This window comes from Rhinatrema bivittatum, chromosome 2 (genome assembly GCF_901001135.1).
Source record: "Rhinatrema bivittatum chromosome 2, aRhiBiv1.1, whole genome shotgun sequence".
NCBI lineage: Eukaryota > Metazoa > Chordata > Amphibia > Gymnophiona > Rhinatrematidae > Rhinatrema > Rhinatrema bivittatum.
In genome coordinates, this window is record NC_042616.1 from 246,494,436 (window position 1) to 246,507,882 (window position 13,447).

General features: G+C 43.6%; 1 protein-coding gene across 1 annotated transcript in view; it reads left to right on the plus strand.

Annotated features, from left to right (window-relative positions):
• LOC115084458 (ectonucleoside triphosphate diphosphohydrolase 3-like) overlaps positions 1–13,447 on the plus strand; it is a 70,047-nt gene that overhangs the window by 12,877 nt on the left and 43,723 nt on the right. Inside the window, exons 2-3 of the mRNA XM_029589368.1 lie at positions 5,793–5,927; positions 12,117–12,234. Of these exons, the coding sequence (XP_029445228.1) occupies positions 5,808–5,927; positions 12,117–12,234 (238 nt within the window). The 5' untranslated portion in view covers positions 5,793–5,807. The remainder of the gene's footprint in view (positions 1–5,792; positions 5,928–12,116; positions 12,235–13,447) is intronic.

Below are 13,447 nucleotides of genomic sequence, written 5' to 3' on the forward strand. Positions count from 1 at the left end.
ACAACTATTCTAAATAACTACAGATTGCTAATACCAGCTTTAACAACAGAGCCTTCTGACAGATTGCTAATTCCCAGCTTTCTCTACAGAGCTTTGAAAACAGATGCCAACTCCGCACGGAGATTCATAACAAATGGTCTCTTAGCATTCCTTTGGCTTTCTCCTCTGCAGACTATGTAGTGCTGTTCTCTGGGCAGGCTAAGCAGTACAGCCCTCTTCCCAACTGTTAACACTGTGAATGATGGATGCTGGTTCTTGCAGAACATTTGTCATTCACAGGAGAGCCCAACAGGGGTTTTTGATGTATTTTTATATTCTTTCACCTTGGCTGTGGCAGCTTGCAGTCTCTGTAGGGTTGAAACCCCCTTTTCGACAGGTCCAAAGCACATCTCTCAGATCTAGACACAACATGATCCATATTAAAAGGCTCCAATACATGAGAAGCTCATGGGAGCAGGAACCTGGTTTATAATAGCTTGCTACATTTGAAACTAAGGATTCTCTGTGATTATCCTATACCCTTTTCAACACTTGGGATAAACAAAGAGAATCCTTAGTTGCAAAAAGGTGAACAGATAGCAGAAGAATCAGCAGTTAGGTCTGCCTGGCAGGCTGCACTTTCCTTCTTTTCCTCTGCTGGCATTTGAATGTCCGTCTGTGACAGTTTTTTTTGTGAGAGGCTCAGCCCCACTTCTTGACTATTCACAAAAGTAGGGTGGTGGTGGAAGGCTCGGTTGGTGAGCCAATTGGGGTCGAAGCAGGCTGTGAACAATGTTAAGTCAAGGTCCTGTCCAAGGTCAGGGCAGGCTAACAGCAAGACGAAATCCAGGTCCAGTCTGAGGTCAGGGCAGGCAGAAGGCAAGGTGAAGTCCAGGTCCAATCTGAGATAAGGGCAGGCCAGAGGAAGGACACAGAGATACAGACAAAGGAGGAGGACTGGAATGAGGCAGAATATGGGAGACAGGGGAAGGGCCAAGAGCAAGACAGGACAGAGACAAACTCGCCCAGGCAGGAACACACAAGAAAGGAGTAGGAAGGTTGTTGCGAAGGCATTTGTAGGATGTGAGACTGGTGTTTAAATCCCCAGCCAGAGTGTCAATATCAGATGACACTGTGGTGCGGTTTCCTGTGATGGAGCTAGTAAATAGCAGTGAGATGCGCATGCTCATGCCTAGAAGGGAGGATGGTGTTCTGGCGTGGCCTGTAGTGGGTGAGTGAGGCCAACCGTGGCAGTGACACCGTGGCTGTCCCGACATTACAGAAAGGCAACCAAAATGATATGGGATCTGCAACAAAAGCCACATGAAATTAGACTGAAAGACCTATACACTAAGCTACACCCTGGAGAAGATGGAGAGAAAGAGGGAGCATGATAGAGACATTTAAATATCTGAAAAGTATTAATAGCCGAGAAGAAAACCTTTTTCAATGGAAAAGAATTTGCAGAACTAAGGGTCATGATATGAAGCTCAAAGGGGTAGCCTCAGGAGAAACATTAGAAAATATTTTTTCACAGAAAGGGTGGTGGATATCTGGAATATCCTCCTAGGGGAAGACGTAGAGACAAAAATAGTAATGGAATGCAAAAACGCATGGAATATACACAGAGGATCCTTGGTGGAAAGACAATGGGAATGAAGCACTGGGTAACTGGCATGTAGTGGTGGGTACAGCCTACAACAGCATTGTGCTGAAGACACTTGGGGTAACCTACATGGAGCAGCAGTTTCAGTCCAAAAGCAGAACTGGCAATGTCTTGTGCTTTGTAGAAGGTATTTGCTTTCTAGTAGGCATTCAGGTAACCAGAATGAGGAAATCACTACAGTCCTAAACACCAGTGGCATATTTGCATTGAGCCTCCAGTAAGGCTGGGAGACCTGCAAGGAGGAACTATGCTTAGATCTAAACTTCAATGAGCATGGGGAGACCAGATTTTAAGATGGACGGTGATGGTGCAGAGATGGTGGAGCCATAACTGTAACAGATTTTGTGTATGATTGGGAGGATATGGTGAGATAGGAAAAGGATGGGCAGGTCAATTAAAAGACATGGGAGGAGGGAGTTGGTATTAGGTTGGATGTGGTAACTCATATGTGCACCTACCAAAGTATTTAAACCTCAGCTGGGCACTTCTAATGGGCCAGTTTGGTTTTTATCTATGGCCATTCACTATGTTACTAAATTACTTTCCTGAAACACAGTGATGCAATTTCTATCATAAAAGGACAATTTTTAAAGCCATTTTCCTGGGTAAATTGCCTGACCAAGAATTGCTTTCACCTCAGTCTGGCTAAAAGTATAGATGCGGTTCCATAGCACATGCAGTTTTAGCCAAATTAAGGGGAGGCGTTTCCAGGGGCATGTTACGGTGGGGGTGGATAACAATGCACATATATTGGATTTTCAGATCTACACATTGAGGTTGATATGCAAAGGCATTTATCAGGATAACGAGTTATTCAGATAAATGCCAATATTTGAATATTGGTGGCACTGATCCGGCTAATCTGCTACAATTTAGGTGAAAAATTAAGGGGTGTTTCAGGGTGTTCTGTAAGCTGTTGGTGCCAGGAGCAATATACTCCATGGCCCGGAAGCCTTTGCCATTTAGGGATATCAGCTGCAGGATTGGCTTGAAGGGATGGGGGCTCCATAATGTGATTTAATCATTGGATGTTCTATTCATTAGCTGCTTTGAAATATTTATTCTTTTTATGAGTATGGTTTTACTATTATGATTGATGGTTTATATATCTTGATTTTATTGTTTGATGTTTAATGAGGAATGATGATGTTTCTGTTTTTCTACTGTTGCACTGCATACAGAGTCTGCCTTGTTATGGATTCCAATTCAGTTTTTGTTTGTATGTTTCTAGTTAAATTTTATTGTCTCTTTATTCTGTATTTAATGAGGGTCTGTGTATTCTGCATGTGTGACTGAGGTGAGGTATTCTGCTAGCATGTAGTTTCTGAATAGGGATCTATAACAGTTTGATTTGTTCTGTTTTCCTAATATCAGATGTATTGGGGTTTTAGGGTTTGGTGTAATATTTGCACTGTGCCTTTTCATAGGTAGGGTTGTTACTGTTAATGAGTACTGGCATTATGCTGTTTTCATATAGGAGGTTTACTATATTGTAATTCAGTTTACTCAAAGCTTTCTGAATGCTGACATGCTTTACAATAGTCTTAATACCATCTGGCTTCAGGAATCTTTTTTGCAAAGTTTTCTGGTTGGTACCATAGCAGTACATGTAAATAATATATAACACTTTGGGTTAGTGACTCTTCACAGTCTTGGCCAGGGCTTAATTTTCTCTTTTTATAAGCCCAGGGAAACAGTATGGGTCACTTCTGTTCCCCCCCTCCCCATAGAGTAGGAAGGTAGAACAGAGCCTGAGGAAACATAAAAGCAGCAGACTGTGTAGCCTGCAGTCAATGGGAATGCACTAGAGTGGTGGGAGGGTTGCGGAGAAGTGGAGGCAAGCTACAGGCACAGGAAGGAAGTGGGTAAGCCAGGAGTAAGTGCCTGTGCAATGTTGGGGAGGCTTCTGTCTGAGGTGACTGTACTGAGCTCTGAGAGAAGCAGCTGACTGTGGAACCAGCGAGTCTCCTAGAGAATGAGATTTGGAAAGGGAGGGGGCTGCTGCAGAATGGGGAAGGGCTGGCAGCAAGCAATAGCTTTACACCATGATGCAGCAGTGCTGGACTGGGGGCGCTCACCGTGTGAGCACATAAGCAGCAGCACAACAGTAGCATGTCAGAGCTGGTTTATGTGTCTGTGTCAGGGAGAGAGACACACACACCCATACATACTTTGTGAGAGTGTGTGTTTGTGTCTTTCTTTCTGTCACAGACACACACCCACACTCTGTGTGTGGATGTGTCTTTGGCATGCCTGGAAACTCTCCGGATTTGGCCAGAAGACTCCGGAATTCTGAACGAATTGCCGGGTCTCCGGGTCAACACCCGAAAACTCCAAGTGCGGAGGAAGAAAGCAGGCCTTGAGCGCCGGCCGGAGAACCCCAAATCACCGGCAGAGAAGGCAAGAAGAGGCCCGAGCATGATCCGACCGGGAGCAGGAAGGAGCCCGCTCAGCTGCTGCTCCTTCTTCTGGGCCAGCCCCATGGTATTCAAAAATCGCGGGGCTAGCACTTCCTTTCTGCTGATCTCGCGATGCACAAAATCAGCAGGAAGGAAGTGCATGCTCTGCGAATTTTGAATACAGCGGGGCTGGCCCAGGAGAAGGAGCAGCAGCTGAGCGGGCTCCTTCCTGCTCCCGGTCGGATCATGCTCGGGCCTCTGCTAGTCTTCGCCACCGTTGCAATGGGATCCAGAGGCGGCCCTCTTCTTTCTTTTTCTGACCGCCACGCCCCCCTCTCTCTCCGAGTGTGCCATTCACCATCCCCCAAACTACCGGGGCCATGCTACTCAGGGGCCAGTACCAGTTTCCAACCTGATTACCCACTGTAAGGGGCATCTTGCAAACCCCCAGGTAAAATTTGTTTTTGCTATTATTTATTTACTTGTTTTAAAACAACTATTCACACTTCCAACCATGGGTTTTCCCTTTTCTTCTCATGATAGAGGCTTTACTTAGGACTGGAGAAGGGGTAGGCTTGAATGAGAGTGTATTAGGCTGTGAAAAGGAGAAAAGTGAGTGTGTGTGATCATGTGTGTATGTGTGCATACTCTCCCTCACCTCGCCACTCCATGACAATCTCACGGTGACCGGAAATCAAAAGTTCCCAGGTATGGCCTTTGGGTCTGAGAAAGGGTATGTGTCGTCTGTGTCAGTGTGCATATGCCAATAAAATTTCTGCAATCTACAACTCTGTTTGTGACTGAGCATGCATGTGTTTCACATTGGCTGGCAGTGTCATGACTTGGAATTGGTTCAAGAGCCAGACCGGGAATCCAGGATATATCTCTGTAAGAGATAGCAGATGTGTAGGGGGTCCAACCAACTTGTATGGATAGAATGGGGGATGCAGTTCTGCTCACCTCTGGACTAGAATGTGCTCTACTTCTTAGTTATTTAGGAAAGATGAAGTTTATTTTGGAGATATTTTGGCTCAATTCTGCCAGACTCCAGGGTTGACTTGGCATGCTTTTGGGAGCTGTTGATACATGTGCTGCAGGGAAAGTGCCTGAGGGCATCAGATACTCTATGGGCCGGTTTTGAAAAAAAATCCCCAGGCTGATATTTCCCTGCAATCTGCCCCTGCTCCTAATAAGGAACCCTACATTGTGAACCTACAGTTAGGATTATATTTTTCCTATGTGTCTCATTTGCACTTCTCCAGGCCCTTCTGCAAATCCTCACAATCTGTTCATGTTTTAACAACTACAAATTCAAGTCACCATAGTAACGAGGTAGATTAGAAAGATCCTGACTAATACAGCAGAAAAAGAGTGGGAAAAAAGTGCTTCATATCACATCTGGTACAATAAATAGCATAGCAATGCTTAGTACACTATATTTAAATATTTCTCCCATAAACCCTCAAAAATACACTTTTGGGTCACTTAAGTAGAGATTAAAAGTAAAGCTGACCCAACAGAGCTATGATGTCTTTACTCTTTGTTGAAGGTGCTGTTGATCTGGATATTTTTTTCTGATTTATATCTTTGAGAGAGTTTCAGGAGATATTTTGAAATTTCATATGAATTGATTTGGACCATCTCTTTTTCCAAGAGGATTTGTTATTAGATGGTTAGGGAAAGAACCAGTGATCATGCTCATGTGTTGAAGAAAGTAAAGGTACATGATATGCTCATTATTCTTTCAGTGTTAGGCACTTACGATGCCTTCCAAGACTCCAGTCATCATTGCCTTGGTGTTCCTGCTGATAAGTGTTGCGGTCATAATAACGATTGCATTTGTTCAAATTCACAAAAAGGAGGTTCTTTCTCCAGGACTAAAGGTAAGCATTGAGGAAGCAGAGGATCAAACCCTTCAAGTCCACAGCCATCATTTCTACCAGCTGATTAATTAGTTCATGACAATGCCGATGCTTGGGTTGCACGTTGGTTTCGATATATCCATAAAAAGATTCCTAACACGATTCCACCACCACCATCACCACATGTGGGTAGTGATGGGGTACGTTGTAGGCAATCTAAATGATTTAGGAAAGCTTCAGGAGAGGTTAAGAGTTTGTCAATGAAGATTTAGGGTGTCATTTTAAAAGGCTGCACTAGGGGCTGAGTGAACGTAAAACTACATACAATATGCAACTCGGTTACACAACTACTTTTATGCATATTAAGCAGAGGTGCTCTAAGGGATGGAACTGGAGAGGAGATAGCACTTAAGCACTCTCTCTTTGATTTTACAACATGCGCCTAAGTTATGCCCTCCAAAGAAGAGTTGTAACTTTACATGAGTGAATAGAAACAGAGAAACAGAGAAAAATGATGGCAGAAAAAGACTGTATGGCTCATCCAGTAGAGATGTGTATCATGTGATCGATCATCTTAACGATCCATTTCGGCTGGGGGGGGAGGGAATCGGATCATCGCGGTTTTGTTTTTATAAATATCGTGTAAATCGTAAATCGGGGGAGGGCGGGAAAACCGGCACACTAAAACATCCCTAAAACCCACCCCGACCCTTTAAAATAAATCCCCCAGCCTCCCGAACCCCCCCAAAATGTCTTAAATTACCTGGGGTCCAGTGGGGGGGGGGGGTCCCGTTGTGGTCTTCCACTCTCAGGCGTCGGGCGCGTTGATAGAAAATGGCGCCGGCGCTACCTTTGCCCTGTCATATGACGCTCGAGAGTGGAAGATCACAACAGGACCCCCCCACTGGACCCCAGGTAATTTAAGACATTTTGGGGGGGTTCGGGAGGGTGGGGGATTTATTTTAAAGGGTCGGGGTGGGTTTTAGGGATGTTTTAGTTTGCCGGTTTTCCCGCCCTCCCCCTTCCCCCGATTTACGATTTTTGACGATAAATCGGGGGAATTCCTATTAAATATCGCCTCTAACGATTTTTGACGATTTAAAATATATCGGACGATATTTTAAATCGTCAAAAAACGATTCACATCCCTATCAACCAGTATACCCATCCATCCAATTAATTTAGCATTATAATCCTTATCACTTCTCTAAAGATCCCCTGTATTAATACCATGCTCTTGATTTCAGATACTATTTTTGTATCCACCACTTCCACTGGGAGGCAGTTCCACACATCCACCACCCTTTTTGTAAAGAAATATTTCTTAAGATTACTCCTGAGTTTACCCCCTTTCAACCTCATCTCATGACCCCTCATTCTAGAATCTAATTTCTATTGAAAAAGGCTCCTGTGAATGGAAACCTTTGAGATATTTGAATGTCTCTATCATTTCTTCCCATCTCGCCTTTCCTCCAGGGTATACATGTTTAGATCTTTACATTTATCCTTATATGCTTTAGAATGAAGACCATTGACCATCTTAGTAGCCACCCTCTGGATCAAATCCATCCTGTTTATATCCTTTTGAAGGTGCAGTTTCCAGAACTGTACACAGTATTCCAAATGAGGTCTCACCAGGGATCTATACAGGGGCAATATCACCTCCCTTTTACTGCTGACCATTCCTCTCCCTATGCAGCCAAGCATCTTTCTGGCTTTTACCGTCGCTTTATCCACCTATTTGGCCACCATAAGATCATCAGATACAATTACCCCCAGATTCCGCGCTTCCTTTGTTCTTAGAAGAATTTCACCTCCAATACTGTACCTTTCCTTTGTTTTTCTGCACCCTAAATGCATTACTCCGCATTTTTTAGCATTAAAGCTTAGCTGCTAGGGCACATACTTGGCCAATTACTCGAGTATTTTCTAAACAAACTTGCACACAAACGTTACCTTTGAAAATACTGGGTAAAGTCTGCATGTATATCGTACAGGCTGCTGGAGAATTAGCGTCCCTAAGCATAAAGTTCTGTCTCATGCATTTGAAGTGCAGAAATCCAAAGAGTAGTACACAATGGGTGATGAGATATTGAATCCCTAAATTTAGTTGGCTAAAGTAAGCCAATTTTCAGCCACAATCTAACATGGTAGGTTATGAAGTTGCCACTGAAAATTCTCCTAAATTTAGCTGGCCAAAATCTGGCCAACTTATTTTTTTGCTCAGCACTAGACAGCCAAGTTCTGTCCCCTGACCTATCCAAGACTCTGGGGCTGTCCATTTTTTGAGCAACTAAATTTAACCACTCAGCAGGGATACATTTTTAACATCAGATGTTTAGCTGGCTAACTCTTGAAGTTAGTCAGTTAAACCTTTGAAATTTCTCCCTTAAGTTACTAGGAACTCTTTACTCATGCATAGTTATCTTACAGTGCTGCAGGATATGCTGTTTCTAAGTTTGATCATGTCAGGGTAACATGATGGCATCGCTGCTATTTTTAAAAATGGCCAATGGTTACTCCTGGGGGAATTCTGTGTAAAAAAATTTAAAATTCTGCATACAATAATTTAAAATTCTGTGCACAAAAACTTAAAATTCTGCAAAATTCTGCTTATATTATATTGGTCAACATAACACAATATACATGTCAGCCTTTAAGTAATTACATTATAAATTAATACAGAAAAAGGTTATTACTTAAAGATGCAGAATTTTAAATATTTTGAGCAGAATTTCCCTAGAAGTTCACTGTAAGAGTGTCCCGTCCACTCTCTCTCTCCCTACTCCCATGGCCACTTTGTGCTCTCAGGCTCCAACTCCTCCACCTGACAGTATCTCTTTCCTCCACCTTTAGGCTCAAGCCCTTCCACTCTATCTCCACTCCCAGAGTTTGACCCCTCTCTCAGTACTGTCCCTCACACAATCTTCCTCTGTCCCTCTCTCTCTCTCACACACACACACACACAGGCTCCCTCTCTAAGGTGCACACTCACATCCTCTCATACAGGTTCCCTCTCTCTTGCTCACATACATCCCCTCATACAGGATCCCTCTCTCTCTCTCACACACATAAACACATCCTCTCATATGTCCCTCTCTTTCTTGCATACACACCTACAGAGGCTCCCTATGTCTCTCTCTCACACATTCCTTCACACAGGCTCCCTCTCTCACAAACAAACAAGCACCCTGACATACACACAATACCTTTTTCACACACATCAGCTCCCAGTCTCTCACACACTCTTTCATAATCTCCTCACATAGGCTCCCTCTCTCTGGCACCCACACTCAAGAACCCTCACACATGCTCTCAACCCCCAGGCTCTCTCTTTCACCCCCCTCCCCACCCAGGCTCTTTCTCTCACCTACACACACTCACTCTCACCGGGGCCTTCATCTTCACCACGAGCAGGACATTTTCTGCTTGCGGCATGCTGGAATCTCCTCCATCTTTGCCATTTTCTGCACAGAATTTGGCAATTTTGCCCAGGGGGAAAATTTTGCGCAAATTCAGCATTTTGCAGTAGCGCAGAATTCCCCCAGGACTAAATGATGAAGCTCTAACAGAATTACCTACTCGATGTCTTGCTCCACCTTCTCTTTTATCTTGGTTGAATAGCAGGCATCAAGCAGTACCACAAGCATTGGTGGTACTATACAGTACGACATCCCAGAAGAATGCCTGCACATTTACTGAAAAGAGAACAGCAGAAATACCGGGCCTAAGCAATTTCCCAGAGCCAAGATGTGCAGCGTCACCTCCCTTTACCGTGCTCTCATGCTGACTGCTTCCACCAGGTCTCTGAGGAGATGGTGCCATATGCTAATGTCTTAGTCATATTCATGTGCTAATGAGCAGATTCCAAATGGGTCACTAGAGTTTAGGGAAAATGACATTTTCATTGCACATAATCATCACATTAAACAGGAATAACGGGAGATATAAGAGGAAACAGAGTAGAAAAGGTGGGTGAAGAAAGGGAAGAGTGTGCAAGTCATCACACGCTAAGATTTCGTCAGATAATTTAAGCAACTATAAAATATTAAAATCCATTTGATCGCATTCTTTAAGGAATAACAGGCCATGGGGAGGGAGGTTCTTGTCAGTTACTGTCCAGCAGAGTTGAGTAGTATAGATTGTTTGAAATTTAACCCAAGTTGTTAGCAACCAGGACATGAATGCTAGTCATGATTGTTAATATACATTTTCAGAATAATAATAAAAAAGCCAAGTATAACACATTAGGAGACAGATATTCAAAACTAAATGTTTAAGCATGTTAAGCCAGATATTCAGCAGGACGGTTATGCCGCTCAATATCCCCGAATAAATCACTATAGAACAGGTCTAACTTATTTTGCTAACTTACAGGGTCATTTTTAAAACTACAATGTACAATTATCATGGCAGTACTGTTTAAATCAGGGGAAGGGGAGGAGTGTGGGCGGGGTTATGGCCCAGCAGCGCTGCGGGCGATAATGTTTTACACACCGCAGGAAATAATGCCACCTTTTCCAGTGGCGCTATGGGGCGATAGTGTGCAGTGCAGCCGGCTGCATACTATTGCCCCCCCTGCCCCTTTTCTGGCCATAACCGGATAAGTTTAAATATAGCTTCTTATCTGGCTTAAGGCCCTGTTTACTGAGGTTTTTCTCCCATTCCGTGTCTATGGGAACAATGCTTAGTAAATGAGGCCCTAAGTTAACCAGATAAGTAGTTCCTCCTCGGAACATCCAAATCCCACCCACCTCTTATCTGGCTAATTAAATAACCGGATTGGTAGTTATCCAGCTAAGTGACAGCCACTGAATGTGACCTGATATTCAGCTGCCCCCACTTAGCCAAATAAGTCCTTGCTTATCTGGCTAAGAGGTGCTAAATCTCGGTCCCTAGCAATTTACGCTCGCCAAGAATGACAGACTTCTATGATACATATTTCTCAATTCCCTCTTCACCTAACAAGTGATACCTTATTTAAAGGTACAGTTAGCCAGAAAACTTGTCCCGGATATTCAGTGGGATAAACAACCCACTGAATATCCTGATTAAAGCTATCCAGTGTACTGTAGCCATCTTAACTATAAACCTAACTGGATATCTTTTGAATATTGCTGCTTAGGTTTAAAGTTATCGGGCTTCAAGTGGCTGGATAACTTTAGCCTTAACCGGCTGTATTCAAAAGAATGTAGCCAGCTAATTACCGAGAACCACAGATTCTCCCATCAGAAACCTGACAACTTTACTCTAACCCCAATTCAACTATAAATGGTTTTCAAACATTCATAAAGTTAATACTGGGGCAAAACAGAGAAGCCCTTGAAAGTCTCCATTAGAATCTGTGGGAGGGACAGCCTGGTAATTGCTTGCACAGGGCAGCAAAACAGGAAGTACTGGCCCTGCTATTAGTTTCACAACATTGGAGTCAAACGGAGCATCCTGTTCATTTACATAACACAGGCCAGGACTGTCCTTTGGGGTAGGGACGAGAGGAAAGATTTAATTGGCACATGCACGCTTTGGGGAGGCCTGGTGCTGCCAGCTAAACCCCACATCACTTCTTCCTTTTGTGCTGGTGGGGTCCTGTGTTGCAGCCGTGGAGGCCTCAGCAGGTACAGATGCAGAGGACACCTCCCCTTGCTCTTCTTCCACAGCTAGGGCCCACTGCCAGGTCAGTTAACGCTTGATAACAGCACAGTCTCAAAATGTCAACACAGCTTTAAATGCCAAACAATAGTTCTGCAACTGTTTTGATCAGAATTGCGTGCATAAATGTTCTCCTGACCTTCTCAAGACAGCTACTCTTAGCCTAACGGGTCAAAATGTGTTCTGAGGTTTGTGCTTTAATTTCATAGTACAGTAATTCTGTAAAAAAAAAAAGTAACTGGAGATGGAAATTTGAGAATCAGCACTATCAACCTGCAGGTCTTATTTCATCACACAGACATTTATCATCGGACACACATTTTTAAAGGGGGAAAAACAGTTTTTACTAATTCTGAGTAATTTAGATATTGTCAGACTTACAAAGTGCCTGTTATATGGGTTTTTTTTTTTATAATTCTATTCTGTTTTGTGCTAGAAGAATTTATCTTTTAACAGGGTGCAAGTTATGCGCATTGCATGTTTGAAAACTTCTATTAACTACTGTTGACATTTGAGGGAGTTTCTCATTTAAAATACAGTATATCGTTTTTGTTTTTTTAGTATGGGATAGTGCTTGATGCTGGATCCTCTCGAACTACGGTCTATGTGTACCAGTGGCCGTCAGAAAAGGAAAATAATACAGGAGTAGTAAACCAAACCTTCAAATGCAATGTTAAAGGTAAGGACCACTGTGATTTCCTGAGCTGCTAGGGTTAAAGCAGTAGTGGCCTCCTATGTACCGAAGAATTTAAATTGTAGTGATCAGGAGACCGAGATGTCTATGATATGTAGCCCCATGGCATGAATGTGACTAGGTGCTCCCGTACATTATTGGGACATACCATATGGCAGGCTATACACTTCTTTAAGCCCCTGCGGAACAGCTTGGTAGACCCCTCCCTGCTGTAAGTTCCAGAGCTCTTTTCAAGGGGTATTTGACAATACTGAGCACTGCCGCCTTTATCCTTCATCTGCTTGATTTGCCCTGTGGTCCCTCAAAAAAAAACCCCCTGGATCCTGCATATGAGCACCAGCACCTTTTCTTCCATAAAAATAGCACTAGCAAGACCTCTAGAGGCCTCTGTTTTAATGTTCATTAGGATTCTGCAGGTGGAAGCTGACAGAGATATACTTTACTTGGGGGCCCATGTAGTAAGACCCACGGTGAAACAGGTGCTAGTTGTGAACGCGGGTTTTTTTTCACAAATCCGCGCACAAATGAAGCAACGGGCGCACATACGCGCAGTAAAGCCCTATGTAATTAGCAGCTGCATCCGCACCGATAATCTGCACGGAAGATATGCACATAAAAGGAAATTATTGCGAGCGCGTCTTGGGGCTTCCTTTTTAGTGAAATTATTGATCCTGGAATAGGTAGACATATTTTCTAATTACTGTGGGCTGTAGAAACCATGGCAACCATAATAATGGGTGATAATTCACACCGCATGGTAGCGATAATGGCGGCTCTTTGTAAGAGCGGGAAAAGAAGTGCCTGCTCTTATTGGCCGCTTCGGTAAGCCTGGGAAATGCAGCTTTGGCTGTACAGGTGAGAGCGGGAAATTGTAGCACATTTCATTGGTTGTGTACAGTGGCATGATCTTCAAACAGTTTTGATTGCTGTACCCGCATGACAATAATCACAGGACACTCCCCTTTCAGTCTAAAAAGCAGATCGTTACATTAACCTAGTGTGGGTGTAGTTTGGAGTTTGTGGGAGTAGGAGGTGTCCAGAGGCTAGCGGCAGGTTAGGAGCTTATTATTGCAGTCGCTGAGTGCTGTGTTTTTTGTGCTGTTTACTCATTGCTGTTCCCCCTTCCTCATGTCTCTGATTGGAGCTCGGCAGTGCATTGCTTTGTTATTGTCTTGTTGTCTGTCTGTGTTTTCGTCCT